The sequence below is a fragment of the Aplidium turbinatum genome, chromosome 5 (genome assembly GCF_918807975.1).
Source record: "Aplidium turbinatum chromosome 5, kaAplTurb1.1, whole genome shotgun sequence".
In the NCBI taxonomy this organism is placed as follows: domain Eukaryota; kingdom Metazoa; phylum Chordata; class Ascidiacea; order Aplousobranchia; family Polyclinidae; genus Aplidium; species Aplidium turbinatum.
In genome coordinates this window covers 36,188,445-36,212,707 of record NC_137476.1, presented here as the reverse complement: position 1 = coordinate 36,212,707, position 24,263 = coordinate 36,188,445, and the positions used below count along the sequence as shown (strand labels likewise).

The 24,263-nt window shown below is 37.0% G+C and overlaps 2 protein-coding genes across 2 annotated transcripts; one reads left to right on the top strand and one right to left on the bottom strand.

Moving 5' to 3' along the window:
- Nucleotides 1-153: 153 nt before the first annotated feature.
- LOC145771227 (uncharacterized) lies at nucleotides 154-22,303 on the top strand. Its single transcript, XM_082582960.1, has 7 exons — nucleotides 154-340; nucleotides 1,371-1,427; nucleotides 3,270-3,431; nucleotides 4,446-4,593; nucleotides 7,641-7,903; nucleotides 21,194-21,426; nucleotides 22,028-22,303. Exons 1-6 carry the CDS (start codon nucleotides 154-156, stop codon nucleotides 21,397-21,399), a joined length of 1,023 nt encoding a protein of 340 aa, XP_082439086.1. The 3' UTR covers nucleotides 21,400-21,426; nucleotides 22,028-22,303.
- Nucleotides 13,601-19,914, bottom strand: LOC145771323 (uncharacterized). Its single transcript, XM_082583070.1, has 2 exons — nucleotides 19,549-19,914; nucleotides 13,601-14,293 (listed from the first exon to the last, which is right to left on the bottom strand). The coding sequence occupies exons 1-2, from the start codon at nucleotides 19,901-19,903 to the stop codon at nucleotides 14,256-14,258; spliced, it is 393 nt and encodes a 130-aa protein (XP_082439196.1). The 5' UTR covers nucleotides 19,904-19,914; the 3' UTR covers nucleotides 13,601-14,255.
- Nucleotides 22,304-24,263: the final 1,960 nt, after the last annotated feature.

Genomic DNA, 24,263 nt, shown 5'->3' with positions numbered 1-24,263 from the left:
ATAAACTATTTTTGTTGATCTTTGGCAGGATTTCACTAGGATAAAAAGAAAGAACGATTAAAGAAAATGTTGATCAAAATCACCATTGCACTTCTAGTTATTCATATTGTGTGTGGGATAAACCCTTTTAACTTGTGTTTACCTCTCTCCCAAATGATTGATCAGCACCAGCAAGTGCAATCTTCCCAAGAAATTGTCCAGGGACGAAGAGGGAAATCTGGGCCTCCTGGACGGCCCGGGTCAAAAGGTGACCAGGGAGACTTTGGGCCACCTGGTCAGTGTGATTGTGACGACAACCAAAGATTTCAAGGTCTGGTCGATCAATTAAAAAGCCTCAATGGTGAGTAGATATTATTATCATACAATGAACAATTGTGACAAATATACATCAGCCCACACTTTCACATTTGTTTAGCATACTTTAGAACAAAATTACTGTACAGTAAATTCAATAACTATACATCGGACTACATCAGGGCTGCAAGCCACAGCAAAGAGTTGTTCTGGCTTCACCTCCGAAGCAAGAAGCCGTTAAGCATAAATCCACTAGCATCAGCGCTGGAGCTGTAACTTCTTTTCAAAATAACTCCGGTTTAATTTAATATTTTTTACAAGCTATTATTTTTGAATTTCCATTTTCCAAGCAATTTTGATTATTATAACTTTTGTTTATCACCAAACATACTCCAAATGATAGAATTTATTTTCGCAATAAAGACATTGTTTTCCAAACTTGTCTACTTGAATTTTGTGTTTTTTAACGTCAATGCTATCGAGCTTTTGCTGAACAATTGAATAGTCGTAAACATCTATGGAAACTAGGAATATATTTTTCTAAGCTCAAACACCTATCTGGTGAACTTGCTTATAACCTGTGATATTTTACAATAACCATGAAAAAATTATCACTGTACAATGAGTTCCTTGGAAGATACGAAGTGAAATGGAGCCATAAAAGTCGAAAGCCATTCCTTCGAACTTCTGCGTTGAAGCTGCTTAACTTGGGTTGCCAAATCTATTTTTTTATTGCGTTTGAACTGTCATATTGCTATTCAAAAGTGAGAAAACCTTACAAGAAAAGGCGATCTGGTACTAGGACACTTCCTCAAATGGATGATATACCTAATATTCAGAAGCAATCACTAAGTGATGCAATTTATGTTGTTGTGTCTGTTTCGGATTCCGAACTTTCTTTATCTTGTTTTTTTAATCTTCATCAACTTTCCCAGTTTTATTTTATTCAGTCTAATTTATTTATTGTATATTATGTGTCTTTGGTACCGTAGCGTATTGTAAAATTACTTCTGTTCGAAAACTTCAATTTTCATTTCCGTTGCTCATCTGCACATAATCCATACATTATTTCTTAGAAACCGTCCAACGACTTGTTAAAGTGGTGCAACCTCCTTCAAATGACATTAATCAAGGTGACTCATCTTTAAAAGTACTTGCTTGTTGATAATAATATTAGCTGTTTGTTAAAATTATCTAACCTGCATTAAATTTATAAATACATTAACCCTTTGAAGGTTGGGCTCTTGGAGTCTTGCTCAGTTTGGGGGGGCTGTCGATTCTTCTTATGCTTTAGGAGTGATATCTCTGTTATTTTTTAAGGCACGGCATGGCCACCTAAAGATACGGCCTGATTTGTCACATTTTGCGCAAATTTCCAGGTTTTTCTAACTTTGGGCGAACGTTTAAATAAAATTTTCTAAAAATTAGCTTTTTACGCTTTCTTTTCTCTTTTCCTCAGATGACACAATAAGTTTTAACATCCTCACATGTTAAAAAACAAAGAAAATTTGATTTCGAAGATTTTAGTCAGACTGTTAATTTTTCAATAACAGTCTGATTTAGCGTTTTTCAACTTACTTTTTCTCATTTGCTACTGCTTCCCCAAAGCAGAAAAAAAGTTTTATGTCATTAGGAAACTGCAAAAAGTAAAAACACCTCAAAAAATGTCAGTCAAGCACTAGCAATAGCTGAAATCAAAATCTGCAAAATGTGACAAATCAGGCCGCATCTCCAGGTGGCCATGGGCACGGTATCAAATTTTGGGATTCAATTAGTAAAATTATTCACGCTGAGCATGTCCGACAATTAAAACTATGTGAATTTTAGAACTGCTCATATACGTTGAAATGTTGAGGTGACTAATGACTTTTGGATTATTTTGCGATTGCGTGAGTTTACACATTATGTTTTGGTAGAGTAATGAAGAACATGCTAGTTGCAATGTTGTGATTAAAATTTTTTTACATAATCTCAATTTGAATCTATATTTTCCATGCAAAACAATAACTTTTCCCACGCTCAAACATAACCTTGCCGCTTGACCAAAAGAACAATACTTCATCAATTACATGCAGTAATGAGATTTCTGAACGCGCGTCACACCAATTTGGATTACGATTTTGTGACCTCGGTTCCTAAACCAGCAACTCCTACGCTTTATTAATAAATGTAGACCAGCTGAAGATTAGAAGCAGAGTGGCGTTTATCAAATACTATTATGTAATCCACGAAACGAATGGAAGATTATGCGACAAAAAACGCGGTTTAAATGCAATGTATTGTAGTTGCAACAGCGTCTTTCAATGTAAGTTCAATGAGAACTCGGCTAAATAAAAGGCTAATACTAAGAGTAAGATTACCCGATAAAGTCGATGATGCTCTACGTAAGCTCATCCAGCTGGTGGGAAAATTTTGAACAATAAAATATGAAATATTTCAGAGGATGTGCTGAGAAATGCTTTATATCTCTCAATTTATAACCTTTATTCGCTCAAAATTTGAGCTCAATAGAGGTGAATAAAAGTTAGGAAAATTCAAGAAATCTCGTAGTCGCAACCTCAGTGGTTTTAGAGATACAACTGTTGATACAAAAAAGTTGAATTGACAGCCCCCCACAACCTTCAAAGGGTTAAGGTTATGAAGCGAAAAAAAAGTTATATTTTAAATAGGTAGGAAAAAGAGTCAATAGCCTAAATGTTCAAAACCTCCATTTTCATTTCTTCTATTTTTTCTTCATTGTAGAACATGACATTTTACTGAAATACTGTTGTGAGTGATGATTTGGCCAAATTTTTGTAAGGTTTAGACTTTAACTAAAAAGAAACTATTGATTTGTTTTATTTGTTAAAGAAGAAAGTAAATTCAACATTTGCGATTTTTAGCTGTTTCTAATTGAACTGATTCTTGTGAAAATAAATTCGTTTATATTTATTCTATCATTTATCATTTCTTAAAAACTTACAATTTTTAAATAGTCAATTCGGAAGTTGGAAAGTTCTATGTTTTCTCGGACACCAGAACGGATGCTAACAGCGCAAGCGAAACTTGCTCTTCCATGGGCGGAAGACTTGCTCAAATTAAAGATAACTCTCAAAACAGCACCATTATAAAACTTATGCAACAAAAGTACAACCAAGGTATGAAACAATTATTCAGCTTATTGTTTAATACTAGGCTATTGTTGATTACTTTTCCATTGATTGTTATGCGAAAATAGACAATTGATTTAAAGTATAAAGATTGACATCACCTGAATTACAAATAACTTGATATATTAAACGCAGCGAAACAAGCAATAGTCGCCCATAAACCTTGAAAACAAATCTGACCTTTTTCGCTAAACTAAGTAGGGAAAAGGGCCGTGTTTATACTATACGCAAAGATTTCAATTACTTACTGAGTGCGGTCAGAGCAGCCTGGTTAAGTTCAAAATATACAGTAGACTAGTACTAAGGATCGACCGAAGCGGTACAGCAAGATCAATCAATACAACTGCAATCTAAGGCATTTGCGTTTCTTGCAACATTTTCAACAGTGCTATTTTTCCAACTGATGGTGGATGCAGGAAAAGCTGGCGTAGCACAAGGATGAAAAAACAGCATATCTCCACCCGGCATAGGGAATGTCAGCACATGTATGCCTACAATGAGTTCCTAAAAGTTGATTCTTGCAGTAAACCAAATGAAAAAACGACTTCACGAACCATCAAGATAAGCATCGTAGAGAGCTGCTAGAGAAAATTACCCGATGCATTAGCTTCGCCCATTTAAACAGATAAAACCATGCCACAACACAGCATGTTGCATAATATACTAAATATTCTTAACCATGAAACACTTCTTTCGTTCAATTGTCATGTAATGTGTTTTCCTCGTGGCAATCAAACTGTCATGTGAAGTGCCTTATTATCTTTTTTGTCATTTTTTGATTTTGATCATGTTAAATTTCGTGTCGTGTCTTGGTTTATCCACACAACCAAGTATTCTCTTTACTAATATTGCATTACCAACTAGTTTCCGGATCACAAATAGGCGAGAATGCTTTGGATAAATGTATCATTCCACTAAATCATAATTCTTAAAACTACACGAATTACCAGAAGTAATCTGTTGTACACAACCAATTTAAACGTGATATGATTAATATTGCAGAACAGTTGGTGACAGTTGATGTTTACGTGAACCCATCGAAACCTCGAGCTAATAAATTTAGAGGACGGGAGTTTCGAGATCGAGAAAATATTGAGAACTGGAATCGTCCACCTCGTGGGAATCTTAAAAGCTTTAAATTGTTCCAGAGGTTTGAAATAACAGTATTTTATAGTAGGTTTGTGTTTATCTACGATTCCTCTAAACCTAAAAGTTTCTATTAGATCTGCCGCTGTGAGAATGCTTTATGCTAACATTTCTGATCTTAATGTTTATAATTATGATCGTTGTATGCAGTAGCTCTATCACTGTAACCACCTCTAAAATTGACAAAAACAAACACTTCTGTTTTCTTATAGACCTTCAAAGTGCAATAAGCAAAACAAAAAACAATAGTTTGAAAAAGATTTCAACAAATATCTTATTGTTCATCGTTTTGTATCAAGTCGGAGTCGAATTTTTGTAACGACTCCTGCTCCGGACACGCCAAATCCCTTCAACTCCGACTCCATAGCCTTGATAACTACGTAAAAAACAAATTTGTTTATTATGAAAAACTTTGAGATGAACGTTTAAGCTTTCTTCTTTACATTTTCTGTGGTCTAAATTACTCTAATCCCTGGTAGGCTACATATTACAGCAAGAGTGTGCAATTAGAATTGTGTTTTCAATTTTGTTTTATTATCCTTTCATTCCTTATTGGTAATTTTTCAACGACACTTAGGAAATATGTCACGTAATGCTGTATGTGTTATTTGAAATGAATTGCATCACTTTTAAGGAGATGCTTTTCTTTTAGGGGCTCTAAATTATACGGAATCAACAAATCGCCAGTTTGAAACAATTTCACGCAGCATGTATATATTTGCAAGAAACAGAAACATTATGACGTGAACGGTTAATGACCATCTTCAAAATTTAAACCAAATTTGACTTTCTTCTCTGAGCTATGTACAATAAACTCCAAATAAAATGATAATTTGACAACAAACTAAGATTTTAGCCGGATGTGGTCGCCGCAGCTTGGGAAAACCCAAAAAAAAAATTAGTACCGTAACAAGGACAGATCTAAGCGGTACAGCGAGCTAAGCAAAGCTGCTTGACGTGGACATCAGTTTAGTTGCAATGGTGAATGCTCCGGTAGCAGCTGATATTTTTTGGTTAGAGCAAGTGTTTACGCCTTTTGTTACGGACAATCGTTCCCCAGATCAAACATAAAACCTTTAACGCCATAATTTACCTGGCGTCTTACGTCACAGAATATTTCTATAAAATATGAACTTTTTGTATCATCTTGAATTAGAAGCTGTTACATTAGCCAGATTTAACTCTTGAATTATGAAATGTTATATCAGCCAGATTTAACTCCTGAATTATGAAATGTTACATCAGCCAGATTTAACTGGTGTGAAATTACACAACAGACCTACTGACTGTTACGTCATAAACGCAAATTATCTGCATTTGAAATACCGCAATCAGTTCTTGTCATTTGCAGATTGTCGATAAAATAGCTGATCAGATATTAAACTGTTCTCTTTTGCGTACTAGCTAGATGAAATTTCCGTTCTTTATCCGGAAATCTGTTTGTGGTGACAATTTTTCGTTGTTGCGTACAGTGTTGCGCTCTCTTTTTTAACAGCCCGTGTAGCTGTTCTGACATACAATTCGAGAAAGGTTTCTTTCAAAAGATTTTTTCGTTGGGTGTCATCGCATACAGACGAAAGATTTGGGAATTTTATCCTACAGCTTCCCACGGAGATATATGGCTTACCGCTGTGACCACTTTTCATACTCCGAAAAGCAACTGTCAAGAATTACGAATGCTGGAAGTTGTTTACCGACAATAGCATTATGAAATCAACAATTAACCACTGAAGACTAAATATCTTCTGAAAAGGCAGGCAAGACACAACAATACCACAGGGTTGAGCATTACAACAGTATATATTTTTTTACATATTTACAAAATAGTTTAACATTCAAACGTTTTCGGCTTAACCTAAGCCCTCATCAGGAATCTGAAAATATTTATAAAATGCAATAAATTTCAACTTCTTGAAGGTAACTAGCGGCTGCTGGCGGCGCGTCCATTCTACTAAACATTTACTAAGTTAGATCGATCACGTTCCCTGTGGTGCTAATTCGTTTGTAGTCATGTTGGTTGCCTTTTTCTAAAGTAATTTTGTTTTCCGTCCGTCTGTTTGTTTTCCACACTATTGCTTTTAACCGCTGCGTATTTCTTGATGCTTACAATTAGTTAGCTAGTTACCTTCAAGAAGTTGAAATTTATTGCATTTTATCAATATTTTCAGATTCCTGATGAGGGCTTAGGTTAAGCCGAAAACGTTTGAATGTTAAACTATTTTTTAAATATGTAAAAAAATATATACTGTTGTAATGCTCAACCCTGTGGTATTGTTGTGTCTTGCCTGCCTTTGGTATAAAAAAACAAACTCTCTCCCGAAACTATATCTTCTGAAAACCAATGCATTTTTACTGACTACATAGTGTAGCCCATAGACCAAATAGATTTTTAAAGAATGTTAAAATGGGTTTCCATAAAAATCAGCCAAGGTCATACAAAAAAGATGAAAATGCGACAGTACAGTAAAGTGAACAGTAACAAGAAATAAATCTTTAGAACAACGTTGAGATTACAATCACCTGGAGTCCATAGACCAATAAAATATTCAAAGGGTCTGAAATCGTCCATCTCGAGAGATGTTAGAAGTTTTAAATTGTTTCAGAAGTGAAAAAAAAATCTAGAGATCAACCTTGAGATTCATTTATTTGTGTTTGCATCAGACTAAAAATGGTCAATGTTACAATCACTCATAAAAATTTAAAACAAGGTTGGGTTAACATCTATCAAGTGAAACTGTTTGACAACGAGTGATAATATTTTATGCTATTGTTTCAGTTTTATCTCATTCGTTAATTGTTTTTTTTTTTAATTTAAATTTATCTCTTTTCGTACAATTTTCTGTCTGCATAGATTAAGCTTTAAAGAATGTTTCCACAGTCTTGAAATAAACATTGCTGCTATAAAGCGGGAATTTATTGTACATTTGTTGTGAGTCAAAACAGACCACTTACCTAACTAACTCCATCACCTAACTTCATTACTAATATCAATGTCATGTAACATCGGAGTTTGTTCAAAAGAACGTGCAAAGATGATGGTTTGTTTTGCAGAGCAACTGGAGATTTCAGCACCAGAGCAACCTTCTGTTTTTTCATCGGACGAGACAATTACCGTGGAGTTTGCGACCAAGGATGGCGACACAACTTTAATCTCTTTGGTGGCACACCTGAAACTGAAAATGCAATCACACTACGTCGTGTGTATGCTAATAATCCTGGTAGTAGCAGATTGCTGCTTCCTGGACAACCAATCCCTGATGGTTTTGCGGTACCGTCACCTGATGAAAGAAATTATATCACTTTGACTATTCCAGGTCAGTCATGAATAGAAATTGTTTAACTACATATCTGCATATAGTAAAGACTAGAAGCGTAAAATTAGAAGAACCATTGTTAAAAAACACCAAAAAGGTTTCTCAAAAGTCATACACAGTACAGGAAGTCTACCATAATTTGTACCATAAAAACATAATATAAAGTATTATTTAACAAAAAATAATGAAAAAGGCAATATAACGCAAGAGAACAACTGCACGCCCAGCAAGCTGATGCAAGAGAGAGGCCCAATTACGGATCCATAGGATGCACTGCCAAATAATTATAAATTCAAGATGAATGTACGACTAGTCCAATTCATGTCAAGTTATCTTGTTGTGTATCGCGATTTCGAATAATAAATTCTCTTCAGCACAACTTTATAACAGGCATAGTAAAATCTTCAGTAGGTCAGTTTAAGAATGCAGCAGTTAAGTTTAGAAAGAAATCAACAATAGTGTTTTTCGGTTGCTAAGAAACGAATAAATTTAGTCTGGGCGTACAGTTGTTCTCTTGCGTTATATTGCCTTTTTCATTATTTTTTGCATTTAATTGATAGTGACTGTATCAATTTGATCCGTTATAGGGCAATTTTGTGTCACTTTTGTGCGAGGATGGCTTGCCTCCCCAGAATCCCTCCCTGGCGTTGTCACTCCGTTTTACTAATGTATGACTTAGCCTAATTCCCTTCATAATTTACATAATATTGTCACTACTGCTCGCAGACTAAATTTATTTGTTTCTTAGCAACCGAAAAACACTATTGTTGATTTCTTTCTAAACTTAACTGCTGCATTCTTAAACTGACATACTGAAGATTTTACTATGCCTGTTATAAAGTTGTGCTGAAGAGAATTTATTATTCGAAATCGCGATACACAACAAGATAACTTGACATGAATTGGACTAGTCGTACATTCATCTTGAATTTATTATTATTTAACACTTTGTTAATCTATAATTTTCTAACTGAAAGGCACTTAAAAATTGGCATCTTTGCTTGATATTCTTGCGTTTGCCACTAAAAATATTCTACGTGTTTGGCAACAACCAGCAGTACCCCATCAAGCACCTGTGCAGTGTGAACGTCTGCCATCACTTACTAAAGAACTGTATTTAACCCTTTGTAATACGAGCTGTTTTCGTACGCGGAAAGTACGTCACAGGCTATCTAGCCCCGTGCTAATTAATCGCTAATAACGGGAGCTGCTATGAAAATTACAGAACCAAAATATTTTACAAGATAATAGCCATATGTATAGAAACTAAATTTTTAGCCAACAGATTTATTGAAATAAAGTGTTTGAGATGAAAAAACATCACAAAGTCGGTTTTTATTCTAATTTCTCAAAATAGCTTCAAAATTGAAATTTTTAAATTATAACATAAAGTAATGCTAAACTAAACAAAACATTACTTTTGCTTATAAATATAAGGCATTTTTGGGCGTTTTGACATTTCCAAGTAATTGCACTACCATTTATATTGCACTAACATTAACATACAGTGTATACAGAGGTGGGCAGTAACTAGTTACAAAAGTAACTAGTTAGGCTACTGTAACTAGTTACTTTTTGAGTAACTGTAACAGTAACTTCGTTACTATTTTCCAAAAGTAACGAAACGCGGTAACTAGTTCCTATTTTAGCACTTTTTCAACAGTTACAGTTACAAGTTACTTTTGTATTGAAATTTATGTTTCTAATTGCCGTCCATTACTCTGCACATGTTTGTGTCATGCTTTATGCGTGTTTGCTACGCGTTGCTCAATAATGCATTCTTCTCGCAGCTGTATCGGAGCAGCACTGCCCATGCGCGGCGCTCTTGTTTTGTGATCTTATGGAGCAGAATTGCCATATTGGCAAACTCATCGCCAAAATCCAGAAATCTGACGATTTTTTAAGACGTTTGGCTTCATATTTATGGTTTGGCGATTTGGCTCTTTTTTAGCGCTTTTTGAGAACTGATTTGGTTAAATTAATTGCTTTTGGTGATTGATCAATATGTGACTTTCTATGCAATGTTTAGCAAAAGTGTTTGGCAACACTTAATAGCTCAGTTCATGCTTGTCGTATAGCTGCCAGAGGTGTACAGGAGTCGTATTTTTGGAGTATTTAGGACCCGGAGTCTCGGTGTTACGTTCACTGTTCGCAACCTTATTACATCATTGTTTTCTCGATTCAAAATTGGAAGTCGATGTCTAAGTAACTTCGAGTCATAGCAGGGAAAACAAATTATTTCCTTTGTTTCGAGAATTTAAAGAGAATATAGTTTCGGAAGAGAGTTTTCTTTTTTGTACCAAAGACAGGCAAAACACAACAATACCACAGGGTTGAGCATTACAACAATATAGTTTACATACTTACAAGTAGTTTAACAGTCAAACGTTTTCGGCTTAACTTAAGCCCTCATCAGGAATCTGAAAATATGTATAAATTGTAATAAATTTAAACTTTTTGAAAGTAACTATAACTAACTGACTATAAGCATAGATATCTTACATATAGATATGCAACTCAGTGGTGCGTTACGATGTTTGAAGGCTAACAGCGTAGCTATGGCTGTATGCATTGACTTCAAACTTGGCACAGCAAAACAACTTTATTTTTAATATATTTTTTTGGTTTTTGTTTAAATAAAACTTTCTTCGTTTTCAAGTTGACGTATGGATTGCTTGTGATGACGTCACATTCTCGTTCCGCTTGGACTGCTTTATGGAGATTCTGGCGATTGAAAACAAATCAAAGTCACAGAGGGTACCTCTAAATACCCATTGTCAGGCATTGTCGGGAATTGTCAGGCATTGTCGGCTTTTTGGGGGGTTGTGGAGCATTTTCAGGGGTTGTCGAACATTTTCAGGGGTCTCAGGTATTGTAGAGTAGGCTAACTACTTTCAGGCATTGTTGGGAATTTCTAGGCATTGTGTAGGATTTCCAGGCATTGTCGATCATTATCAGTGGTTGACAGGCTTGTGAGGCATTGTCGAACATTTTCAGGCATTATCGAACATATTCAGGGGTTGTCGAGCATTTTCAGGGGTTGTCAGGCATTGTAGAGTAGCTACTTTCAGGCATTGTTGGGAATTTCCAGGCATTGTCTAGGATTTCCAGGCATTGTCGATCAATATCAGTGTTTGACAGGTTTGGTAGTCATTATGGAACATTTTCAAGCATTGTCGAACATTTTCAGGGATTGTCGAGCATTTTCAGGGGTTGTCAGGCATTGTAGAGTAGCTACTTTCAGACATTTGTTGGGAATTTCCAGGCATTGTCTAGGATTTCCAGGCATTGTCGATCAATATCAGTTTTTGACAGGTTTGGTAGTCATTATGGAACATTTTCAGGGATTGTCGAGCATTTTCAGGGGTTGTCAGGCATTGTAGAGTAGCTACTTTCAGACATTGTTGGGAATTTCAAGGCATTGTCTAGGATTTCCAGGCATTGTTGATCATTATTAGTGGTTGACGCGTTTGTCAGGCATTGTCGAACATTTTCAGGGGTAGTCAGGCATTCTAGAATAAGCTACTTTCAGGCATTGTTGGGCATTTCCTAGCATTGTCTAGGATTTCCAGGCATTGTCGATCATTATTGGTTTTTGACACGTTTGTCAGGCATTGTCGAACATTTTCATGCATTTTTATTCCCAGCTCTGCATGCTCAGCAGAATGATCCCTTTCTATTTTGCGTAGGTTGTAAACGTATTTACGGTATACACAAACACAGCAGCGTTTAAATGACCTGGCTATCATAAGTATCGACAATGCCTGACAAACCTGTCAAAACCTGGTAATTATCGACAACCCCAGAAAACGTTCGACAATGCCTAACAAACTTATCAACCACTGAATATGTTTGACAATGCCTGGAAATCCTAGGCAATACCTGAAGATGTCCGACAATCAGTGGCGTAGCTAGGGGGGGAGGGAGGGGCGGACCGCCCCAGGCGGCACGTCTGGGGTGGCACTTTCAGACTACGATTTTTGATTTTGATTATAATCTGATAAAAAACGCATTTCATTTTTACACAGGGCTGGATTTAGCTGATGGGGGGCCCGGGGCACTTTTCGATCAGGAGCCCCCGTGCAAAAAAAATCGCCTACGGCGCGAAACACCCCCTCGACGTCTACAGTAGCATCAATCCAGCACTGCACAGCATATTGCAGAAACCACAAAAGCTAAAAAAAATCACATTTTTTTCACATAGGGGGGCCCTTTAAAAGTCGGGGGGTCCGGGGTACCTGCACCCTCTTCCCCCCCTAAATCCGGGCCTGTTTTCACATGCTTTTTTTTTGAAGGGCGGCAAAATCTGAACCCACCCCGGGCGACACATTCCCCAGCTACGCCACTGCCGACAATGCCTGCCAGAAAAAATCTAAAGTACTTTGCAATGCCTGAGAACCTCTGACACCTAAAAATGTTCGACAATGCTTGAAAATTGCCGACAATGCCTAACAACAAGCCTGTCAACCATTGATAATGATCGACAATGCCTGGAAATCCTAGACAATGCCTTGAAATTACCGACAATGCCTGAAAGTAGCTACTCTACAATGCCTGACAACCCCTGAAAATGCTCGACAATCCCTGAAAATGTTCGACAATCCCTGAAAATGTTCGACAATGCCTGAAAATGTTCCATAATGACTACCAAACCTGTCAACCACTGATATTGATCGACAATGCCTGGAAATCCTAGACAATGCCTGGAAATTCCCAACAATGCCTGAAAGTAGCTACTCTACAATGCCTGACAACCCCTGAAAATCCTCGACAACCCCTGAAAATGTTCGGCAATGCCTGAAAATATTCTATAATGCCTAACAAACCCGTCAACCACTGATAATGATCACAATGCCTGGAAATCCTACACAATGCCTGAAAGTAGCTACTCTACAATGCCTGACAACCCCTGAAAATGCTTGAAAATTTCCGACAATGCCTAAAAACAAGCCTGTCAACCATTGATAAGTAGGTAAAGACCTTTTTTGGAGCTGTAGTTCCAGGACAAGCTGAAGTTTTATTCAATTAATCTACTGAGTGTTACCAAAATGAAAGTTACTGCTGGCTACCGAAAGCTGTGCTATAGCATTTGGTAGTCTAGTTATGGTGTGTACCAAACATTAAAATTGTCTTGGTTTGGCGGTTGGATCCGTGATGCTAATGAAGCTGTCTCAGCAGGGGGGAGGATGCCCCCTGCCCTCAAATTTTCTCTGGATGGGGGCAATGGTGCCCTTTTAAGGTCATGTAAGCTACTGCAAATTTTGCAATATAGGCTAACAACTTCTGCTATTCGCTTTTAGCCAAATTATAGGGCCTATAGCCTACAGTAGGCCCACACACATTATCCCGTGGACACATTTTATACTTTGCAGCAGATTGTGATGCTATGAATGTGAAATTTACCTTTCGTTTCTTGTTCAAGCTATTGCAATTATCCATCTGTCTCACATTTCGACTTTCATGGCTAATAGCGGGAAAACGAACAAGTTGCCCAGCATTATCGCTACCGTATATCTCACCCTAAAATCGTTCCGGCGCCCCTCTATCTCAGGTTTGTAAACTGCCTACAACAAGTTTTAATGAGTCACTGGAAATAAGCTTAAATGATAGTTCCAACGATCATGAAACAGAAGTTGCATAACCTACGTGAAGAAAGATTATTGTCTTGATTTTGCATAGTAGGCTATTCTGTGAAAATTCAATTCAATTCAATTTATTTTTCTTTGTCGGAAAACAACAGCAATGATAAAGTTACAAATAATGAACGGGAACAAAACCAACAAAAGGAAAAGGTGGCAAAACTACAAAGTTTAAAACGTGCATGCGATGCAAACTTAAAGGTTACGTACACGAAAGTAAATTAAGCACGGCCACCAAACCTAACAGTTTAAAGTAGATGAATTAGTTGGAAGAACCAGTTGGCTCCACATACCTAAAGCAACTGGAGGTGTGCCAGTTGATGAAACCATGCGGGGACGACTGAACCTTACAACCAATATAAAAAAGAAAAATCAAATTACATATTAAACATATTACATATTATTTACATATTAAACATATTACATATACAAAATACTATGTACAGTACATCGTTTTAAGTAAAATGGAGTGTTCGCAGCAACGACAGTGGTGTGATATTGAATAGGAATTGATAACTGATGGGTACAGGAATTTAGATTAATTAACTTATTATTTGAGCATGATATTACACTGATGATCATGAATGATGAAAAATGTAGTGAAGATGATAATTATGAAAATGGTCTAGATGGCATGCGGGTGACTTCGGTATCGGAGCGGGATGGAGTTTCTTGAAATGAATTTCCAACCAAACTTCTGGAGAGTGATAGGCCTACAGCTTCATTGTTGAAGTACTCTTGCCAAATAAATCTACACAACAAAGTAACAGAAAGTTATAAGGTTCTGTGAACAAGTATATTATATGTGGTTCGGCTAATTAAAGGCGTATTGCATTGGTAACATATTAGCATCTAATTGCAGCCTATTGAAACTGAACAGTTTAAGGTGGTGATGGCAGATGTACGACATTGACAGTAGTACTTGAAAGATTAAATGTACAAAAGTGGTATCTATTACACAATGGACGTATGCTAATCGGTTTGAGTTTTTGTTTGCAGATGGGTTTTCAGCTTGCTGCTGAATAATGAAAAGGTTTCGATTTCAGTAATGTGTTTAGGGAGATCGTTCCAGACTTTAACTCCACTAAATTGGATGGATTGTTGGGTTAACTTTTTCGAGTAATAGGGGAGAAAAAATCGATCGCTACTTCTAGTTGATATGTGATGCAAGTTGCTATTAAGTTGAAATAGTGAGTTAAAGTTTTTAGGCAGTTGATTATGTTTTAGTTTAAACATGAATTTGCCAGTTTCGATGGTATAAAGGTTATCAATTGTGAAAAAACTGTCGACATTGTATTGTGGTTCATGCTTAGTGATCATTTTTATGAATTTGTTGCAAATTTTTTGCAGTTTGTTTACAATGGTAACATGACCATGCTTCCAAGCACTAATGCAATATCTTAGATTGCTTTCAATGAGAGAATGATAGAGAGAAATCAAATTCGCAGTGTTTAAGTAAGGTTTAATCTTGCAGATTATTCCGAAATTTCGTCGCAGTTTTTGTAGCAAGTGAATCATATGAGATTTCCATGACAAATTTTCATTTAGTAAAATGCCTAGGAAACTAACAGTGTTAAGACGTTCAATGGGTTGATTGTACACAGATAATGTATGGGTGAAGTTAAAACACTTTGTATTATTATTATTGTTGAATAAAATGTGCTTAGTTTTATTTACATTTAACGACAGCCTATTTGCTGCCAGCCAGTCTGTTACATTTAACATTTCCATATTGGCCAGTTCATAAAGCTCGGTGATACTGTTACCACATAAAAACAAATTGGAGTCATCAGCAAACATTACAGATTCAGAGTGTTGTAAGCTGTTACAGAAATCGTTTATATATATCAAAAACAGTAGAGGTCCTAGAATTGAACCCTGGGGGACCCCGAAACATATTTTGCGTTTAGTAGACATTGATTGAGATATTTCTACTACTTGAAATCGGTTTAGTAGGTAACTACTGAGCCAGTCATGGGCTGCCCCCCTGATACCATAATAGTAAAGTTTGTTTAACAAAATTTTGTGATCAATTGTGTCAAATGCTTTAGACAGGTCTTGTCGATCTCACGGCTGCCTACGACACTGTATGGCACAGCGGCCTTACCTGCAAACTACTCCGTCTCCTTCCTGACAGGCACATGGTCCATATGATTATGGAACTTGTGCAAAACCGCAGCTTTACCCTTTCCACCGGTAGCGGCCGACGAAGTAGACTACGTCGACTCAGGAACGGCGTCCCACAGGGCTCTGTCCTGGCTCCCCTCCTCTTTAACACTTACATCTATGACCTGCCTGACACCATCTCCAGGAAGTATGCTTATGCAGACGATCTGGCTCTCCTGCATCCAGCCGGAGATTGGCAGTCAATGGAGAGGAACCTAAGCCAGGACATGTCAACTATATCAACATATCTCCAGAAATGGAAGCTACAGCTCAGCAAGGCAAAGACAGTGTCGGCGGCCTTCCACCTAAACAACAAGGAAGCAAAACGTGAGATCAACATTACCACCGATGACGAACACCTCCCCTACTGCGCCGAACCCACCTACCTCGGCGTAACCCTGGACAGGTCACTCACGTACCGACGACACCTGGAGTCACTGCGCAAAAAACTATCTGCGCGCGTTGCACTTTTGAGGCGGCTGGCGGGTTCCGGCTGGGGAGCTGATGCGAAAACCCTTCGCACAGCTACCTTGGCCCTTGTCCATTCTACCGCTGAGTACTGCGCACCAGTGTGGTGCCGCAGCTCTCACACCCGCCACATTGACACCGCCATCAATGACGCACTACGCACTGTGACTGGATGCCTGCGTCCCACTCCAACGGACTGCCTTCCCATCCTTGCAGGCATCCAACCTGCTGAGCTTCGCCGTAAAGGAGCCATGATTTCCCTTGCTCGTCGCGCACTGGACCCCGACCACCTCCTCCACAGTACATTCCAGCGCCTACCTGGAGGACAGCAGCGACTGAAATCAAGACGCCCATTTGTGCCCGCCGCACGACAGCTTCTGAACAACGTTGAAGATCTTGGAATAAGTGCGGCACACTGGACGAACTACACATGGAACATGGAGTGGCAAAACAACACCTCCCGACTCCGTGATTTCCTACCCGACGTCGATCCCCACCCTCCGGGAATGTCCCTCGCAAGACTTGCGTGGGTCCGGCTTAACCGCCTACGAACCGGCGTCGGTCGCTTTCGTTCAGACATGTGCAAATGGGGCCTGGCTCCCTCACCGGGATGCGAGTGTGGCGCCACAGACCAGACAGTAGATCATGTCGTCCATGACTGCCCAATCCATCAACCACCACATGGAGCGCTTGGACTGAAGGCCCTGGATGACGAAACTGTCGAGTGGCTGATGACATCATGCCCAAACATATAGTCCAGAAGAACAGCTCATACGACGAAGAAAGACAGGTCTAAAAATATACCAAGGGTGGTTTCTTTTTTTTCAAATGCATTTGAAATTTTACTGACAAGATGCAAAACTGCGAGGTTAGTTGAATGATTTTGTCTGAACCCAAATTGTTGGGGGTAGAAAAAGTTATGGTTTTCAAGAAAATTATACACTCTGTTGTACATTATTTTTTCAAGTATTTTAGAAAAGGAAGATAATAGACTGATGGGGCGGTAATTACTACAGTCTTCAGTTTTGCCTTTTTTGAATATGGGTATTATTTTAGATGTTTTAAATGCCGTTATAAATTCACCGTTAGTTAAGGATAAATTGAAGATGTGGGTCAGTGCTATAATTATGTTTTGTGGTACAACTTTTAATATCTTTGTTGGTATTTCATCTATTCCACAACTAAGTTTGGATTGAAAAGAAGAAAGAATTTGTTTGACTTCATCAGCAGAAGTGGGGCGCAAAAAAATGGATTCACTGATAGGATTTGAAAGATAATCTGAAAATTTGGTACTTGTATTAGGAATTTTATCCACTAGATTTGATGCTATTGAAGAGAAATATTCATTGAAGTAGTTAGCCTTATCAATATTCTGTATAAGTACTTCATCACCTTTAACAAGATGGGACTGTTCATTGCATCTGGTTTTACCTAATAATTGATTTAAAATATTCCAGGTTTTTTTCAGGTTATTTTTGTGCTTTAACAGTAAAGTTTTAAAATAGTTTTGTTTTTTCAGCTTTAGTGACCTGGTATAAAAGTTTCTTAGAGCATTGTAGTTAGATTTGTTTTTTTCAGAAGATTTTCTAAGATATTTTTTGTATGCCAGTTGTTTCATTCTATGAAGATCACTGAGTTCATGATCATACCAGCATTTTGTTGTTACATTTCTTACAGATTTCACTGGAAAACTGCTTTTAAATACTTCAACGTAATTATTGAAAAGCATGTTATAAGCTACATCAGTGTTGGTTTCATTCATGATGTTATTAATGTTGAGCTTAGATAATTTTTCTACAAAATGACACATGTTAATGTTGCTGTAGCATCTTTTCTCTTTGTTTAATGAAAGTTCTTCTATTGAACCTAATTGAGAGCATTGTATTACAGGCAGATGGTCAGCGATGCAGTCAACTATTATACCAGCATTTGTTTTGGCATTATAGACATTTGTCCATATGTGATCAATACATGAGGTACTGGCTGAAGTAATTCTAGTTGGTTTAGTTATCAATGGATGGAAGCTGTGTTCAAACATAGCATCAGCATAGTTGCTGGTGTGACAATTATTATGGTCCAATAAATTGTAATTAAAATCTCCCATTATGAAACATTGTGCATTTGATTTTGATATTGTTTTTATTGTAGGAAGGAGTGTTTGTAGAAACTCAGAGTTGGCAGCAGAAAGTGATTGAGGAGATCTATATATAGTACCACAAGTTAACTTTTTCTTGTTTACAAATATATCAACAAAAAGGGATTCAAAAATTTTTTCTTTCATAATAGTCAGGTCATTTCTTACAGAGAACATAATGCTATCTTTTATGTACAGAGCCACTCCTCCACCCCTTTGTTTACATCTACTATTTGCGAGAAAAACATACCCTTCTAGGGAGGTAAATTCACCAGTTTGGTTTACTTTAAGCCATGTTTCATTAATAGATATAATATGTGGTTTAACTGTCATTGACGTTACAAGTGCCTGCAATTTTGAGAAATTCTTTGGGTTTGATAAAGATCTAATGTTAAGGTGCATAGTTATTAGGGATTTGTTTATTTGCATATTTGTTACGAAAAAATGTACTTTGTTAGAATACACATACACATCATTAGCTTGAAAACAAGGTTCAAGTTCTTCAGTATTTACAACTTCATTTTCAAGTGATGAAAAAAGTTCATTAAGCAATGTAGGCTCTTGGTTGAGAAGTTGTGCTGTTTTGATTGAAAAAAGTTGGGTAAATATAATATCACTACAGTTGAAAAACGGTAAAGAGTTATGTAAACAGTTTGTACAGAAATAAGATCTATCAGTCTGAGTTAAGTTTGTACATTTAAAATGATTAGACAAATTACATACACTGCAGGAGATGGACTTCTGGTTGCTGCGAACAACTTTCTCACAGATGTTACATGTAGGCATAGATAATATGGACTTACCTGTGTAGCTGTGAAGAAATCAACCGAACATGATATTTAAATACAGCCTACTGCTGAGTATACAAACAAGCAGAAAAATATGCTAAAATTTGAACAATAATCAAAAGTATATTATCAATAGTTTAAAGTAGTTTAACAAGGTAATTAAGGTAATATAATAAAGTTGAGGTTGACTGGAGGTTTTAAAGTTATGTCAGCATATTGCAAGCTGACTTTAAGAAATGCTATATCAAAAAGCAGTACTTTTCAGTACTCCATCTAAAATAGGTTTTAACATTTTAATTCTCAACAGATAATGGAGCTTAATGTATGGAAGAAATCATTTAAATCATTAATATTAATTGCTTAACTTTGTTATGTCATCTTCAGTCTGAATCCAATGCTTTTTGTCGTGGACATATGCATAAATTTTTCCATTGAATGAGAAAACATTACTTTTTCCCAATTTCTCCTTGGCCTGATTCAGCAATGCTAGCCTTCTTTTGGTGAGGGACTCGGTTATGGCCATCCCGCTTCCTTTAAGTTTGCGTTTTGAGTTGAAGATCAGATCTCGAGTTGACCTCCTAGTAAATTTCACAATTATTGGTACATTTTCAGTTCTGTTAGATAAAGGGTGGCAAGTACTTATGTCCCAATCTGTGATGTTTAAATCTAACTTCTCATTTATGGTTTGAATTACAAAATTAGTAAAAAAAGAAGGAGGAGAGCGACTGATTGATTCTTTAGGCATGGCTGAGCATCCATGAAGAATCAAGCAGTCACGTCTGGTATACTGTTCTTGGTCATCCATTTTGTTTTCAATTTTTTTCATGGCAGAAGACATCATGTTGAATTTATTGACCAGATGGTCGATTCTTTTGTCAAGTCGTTCAACATCAGGATTTTTTTGTAAATCTGCAAAACAGGATGTACCATTAGAGTCAGCTTTTGGTTTATGAATTTCAGTCTGGTACTTCCCTTTTATTGTCTTTTGCTCCTTTTGAATTTCCTTGATTTCTTCAGACAATTGCTTCAGCATGCATTTAACTTCATCCATTTTTCTTTGCAAGGTAATTGAAGCAGCAAGAAGTATTAGGCAAGATTAAAACTACTTAAATTTTCCGGTTTTTAAATACAAGCTACCTAGGCATCCATTCACCTTATTCAAATAGAATCTTGAAATATACGCCAAACAAAATATTCCAAAGGAGCTCAAAAGCCACCACAATAAAAGGTTTCTCTCTCTCGCCAAGCCCAAACCGTACAATAATAGCCTACCATAGATACGCTAGCCAAGCTGGCAACCTTGAGTGTTGATTGTGTCCATAAAGTCAGTCGAGCGTGACGATAATTCCACGATTGCTGAGTTGCATATCTATATGTAAGATATCTATGCTATAAGCATCAAGAAACACGCAACGATTATAAGCAATAGTGTGGAAAACAGACAAACGGAAAACAAACTACATTAGGAAAAGGCAACTGCGTAACTAGAAAAGAATTTGCACCACAGGGTGCGTGATACATCTAATAAATGTTGAGGAGAATGGATGCGCCTCCCGCAAATAAGTGTTTGTTTAAATTTGGATTACAGCGTTTATGTTGAGATTTATGAGTAACTGAAAGTAACTAGTAACTGTAACTAGTAACTGTAACTAGTTACATTTCTGAAATCGGTAACTGTAACGGTAACTCAGTTACTATTTTGGCCAAGTAACTGTAACTGTAACTCAGTTACTTTTGAAAGTAACTTTGCCCACCTCTGAGTGTATATGAACTGCTTCCTTTGTTGATTCTAGGCTTGAAATTATTTTCTCAACGCCCCTTGTTACACTTGAAAAATGTTGGCATTAACACATTACAAAAGTTTATTAGTAGCCTAGGTTGCATGTATGGTTGTTTATATGTAGATGTTATATAACTGCAGACAGTGGCACACTGTGTGCAGTGATTTTTCTAACTGTCTTAGACTGAAAGCAGCTTTATTTCTTTTATCATTTAGGCGCTACTGTACAAGAATTTCGGTTGGTGGATACAACAAGAAACAAAATCGCGGCCATGAAACAGTTACAGCATACACTTTCTGAAATTTCCATTTCAGACAACAGCGTATTCATCGGAGCGAAATCAGATGTCGGCGAGACAAGTTGGTTTTGGAGTGACGGAACAGCGATAGCTGATGCAGACTATCCAACATCTAATGCAAGTGTTTGCCAACAAATGTCATGGCCCTTGACATATGACAATGGAATCAACTTACTTCCCAAACCATGTGATGATCAAGCATATTTTGCTTGTGAATATTAATGTAGATATCTCCTTTTTTTATTTGAGGTAAGGTTGTAGCACTAGCAGTGCTCTCTTGTTTTTAGGTATTTGTAATAAACACAATAAAACCTTTACCTTTATAGATTTGATGCTATAGAAATTTGATAAGCTAAGCTTCTTGCAATAACGATTGGTCTTGCCTCTTTACTAGTTACTTGAAATTGCAACAAAGCTACACGTACTGCAAACTAGTCATCATGTTGTGTAACAACAATATATTTGCATTGAGATTTTCTTTAGACATTGATGGACGTATTTGAAGTGTAGATCACACTATGACATTTTGCCCTACACGTAAACAGTGGTACCTGCAAGATCAGTAAAGTATTAAATTATGTCGCATATCTATCGTATATCGTAGGCTATTTACTTATATGTATCATAATTCTATTTGAATAAGGACCTTCTGATGATCTCCGTTTTAGGGTAAAACAGGCTGTAGATGTTTTAGAGAATATTAACTAGATTTGATACATCTATCATTTTATATATCTTATTTATATCGCATCTGTGATCGCAGTGTACTGCCTGTTATCACAATGGGCGCAAATAAAAGCATGATTATTATAATTATTATTATTAACAATTGTTGTTTGTACTTTATTAGAGCTATCAAAAACTTCAACAACTATACGACATTGCCGACAATACGCCCATCCAGTAACTCAGAAAAGGAGTGGATGTTCAATTGTTCATGTTAAATTTGTTTTTCTGCAATCTTGATATCAAGACTCAGTCATTTTTGCGTCATGTTTGCATTAATAGTGATGCATGTAACATATTGGTCATTTAAAACAACCAATGCTATCATTTGTTATGAATGATACTTATTAAAACGTGTACACGCAACTCAATCTATTGCATATCATGTATATCTGACCTTTGCAGAGGCTAAATTTGATTTGTTGGAAGGTCGCAACAGTGATATGCCTCTAACCATCAACACAGATTAAAATTTCTTGACAAAACGCATTGCAGACCTGGTGAATAGGGTGGGCCGTTTTTGACTTTTTTTCGAAATTCAAAAACGGCCAGTCATGAAAAGTGGCACATGCATGAAAAAATTACGTGTGCAAAATTTCATCACTTTGGGGGTGCATCTTCTGCCCCGCAGGGGGGTCAAACTTTCAATTTTTTGAAAAAAAAGCGAAATTTCACTTTCCGTTTTAACACTTTCATGCCTGGGCTAGGGCATCTCATGACTTACGAAATTTTAAACGCTGAAAACCATACGATAAAACTATTCTAAAAAGCTGAAATTTCATGACTTTGTCACAAAGTTCATACGCATATTGGAGATGCTACTCAAAAATTTGTATCTCAGATACTTTTTGAAGTACAACGTGGTTTATGACACCTTGTCAGAAACATTTTTGCAGTTTGCTCTTTTTAGGAGCAGAAATTTTCTCCTGTTGTTTCTTTATTCACTGGTGTTACGCGCCGGCGCATAGCACGTGCCCAACTTGCAGAATTGAATCTTTTATAGAAACATCACCCTATTTGCATTGATTCAACGCCAGTAGAAGTCAAATTATTATGAGCATCTCCTTTCGTGCCTCGCCTTGCGTTAGCTTGCGCAGCTGTAACCGAAATGATCGCGCCGCTTTTACAAGACATACACAACATCAACAGACGTCGAACGTATGTAGCCTAAATAATAGTTTAGAGTGAGCTTTGTGAATTGTGGTTGGTGAGAGATGTCTGGTTGGGTAACAACAAAAGGTGCAATTCTGCGCTGGCAAACTCTTCTGAACTGTGAAAGAGTTTGCAACTTATAACGTGGACGCTTCATTGCGAACGGCGAAGACAGTGTAGATTTACAGCCAAGCGATGCGTCTTTTGATGTGTCTTACCCCATCCTCCGATACAGCATCTCAGTGGCGTAGCCAAGGGGGGGGGGGGGCTGGGGGTTACAACGCCCCTTTGGCACGCGTGTGACGTCACGATATTCGACAGGGCTATTTTAGCCCCGTGCTAATTAATCGCTAATAACGGGAGCTATGAAAATCACAGAGCCAAAATATTTTGCAAGATAATAGCCATGTGTATTGTGCGTGTAGAAATTAAAATTTTACCCCACAAAGTTATTGAAATAAAGTGTTTGAGATGACAAAACGATAGAAAGTAGGTTTTTATTCTAATTTCTCAAAACAGCTTCAAAATTGACCGTTCGAACGCATATTTTTGAATTATAACATGGAGTAATGCTAAACTAAACAAAGATTTACTTTTCCTTATAAATATAAGGCATTTTTGGGCGTTTTTACATTACAAAGAAATTGCACTAATATTTATAATCTAACATATAATTTGTTTGCTCAAATATCAAGCAGCGAAAGGTCAACTCTGGTTTGCCGCTCTTGCCCTGACCTAATTCTCATCGCAGAGAAATAAGCACAGCTTGATATGTCCTATCGTATCATTGCGAGTGCTAACAGCTTATATATACTTTGCTTATGTCGATACAACGTTCAGCGGTGTTGCGATACAACCTAAGAAAATCATGAGTTTGTTTCAAATTGCATTCCTCTTGAATGAATGCTTTTTTGTTACGCAAAACTTTCGCAGGAAATATCGGCCGCTTTACAGCGGGCACCATCGTCAGACGTTGAAGCAGTACAAACATTTGAATTGTGAAAGTAATGCCTATCAGCGAAATTGGAAACACATAATGTCATCCAGGCACTATTGAAAATGAAGACATGCAGCTCGTCATTGCATTGAGAAAAACTGACTTATCAAAATTTTTCGAAGACAAGAAATTCCAGTCACAAAAAAAATATGACTTGTGCGAAATATTGTACAAAACAGACCGTATTGCAAGTGTAGTAAATTAGCATCGT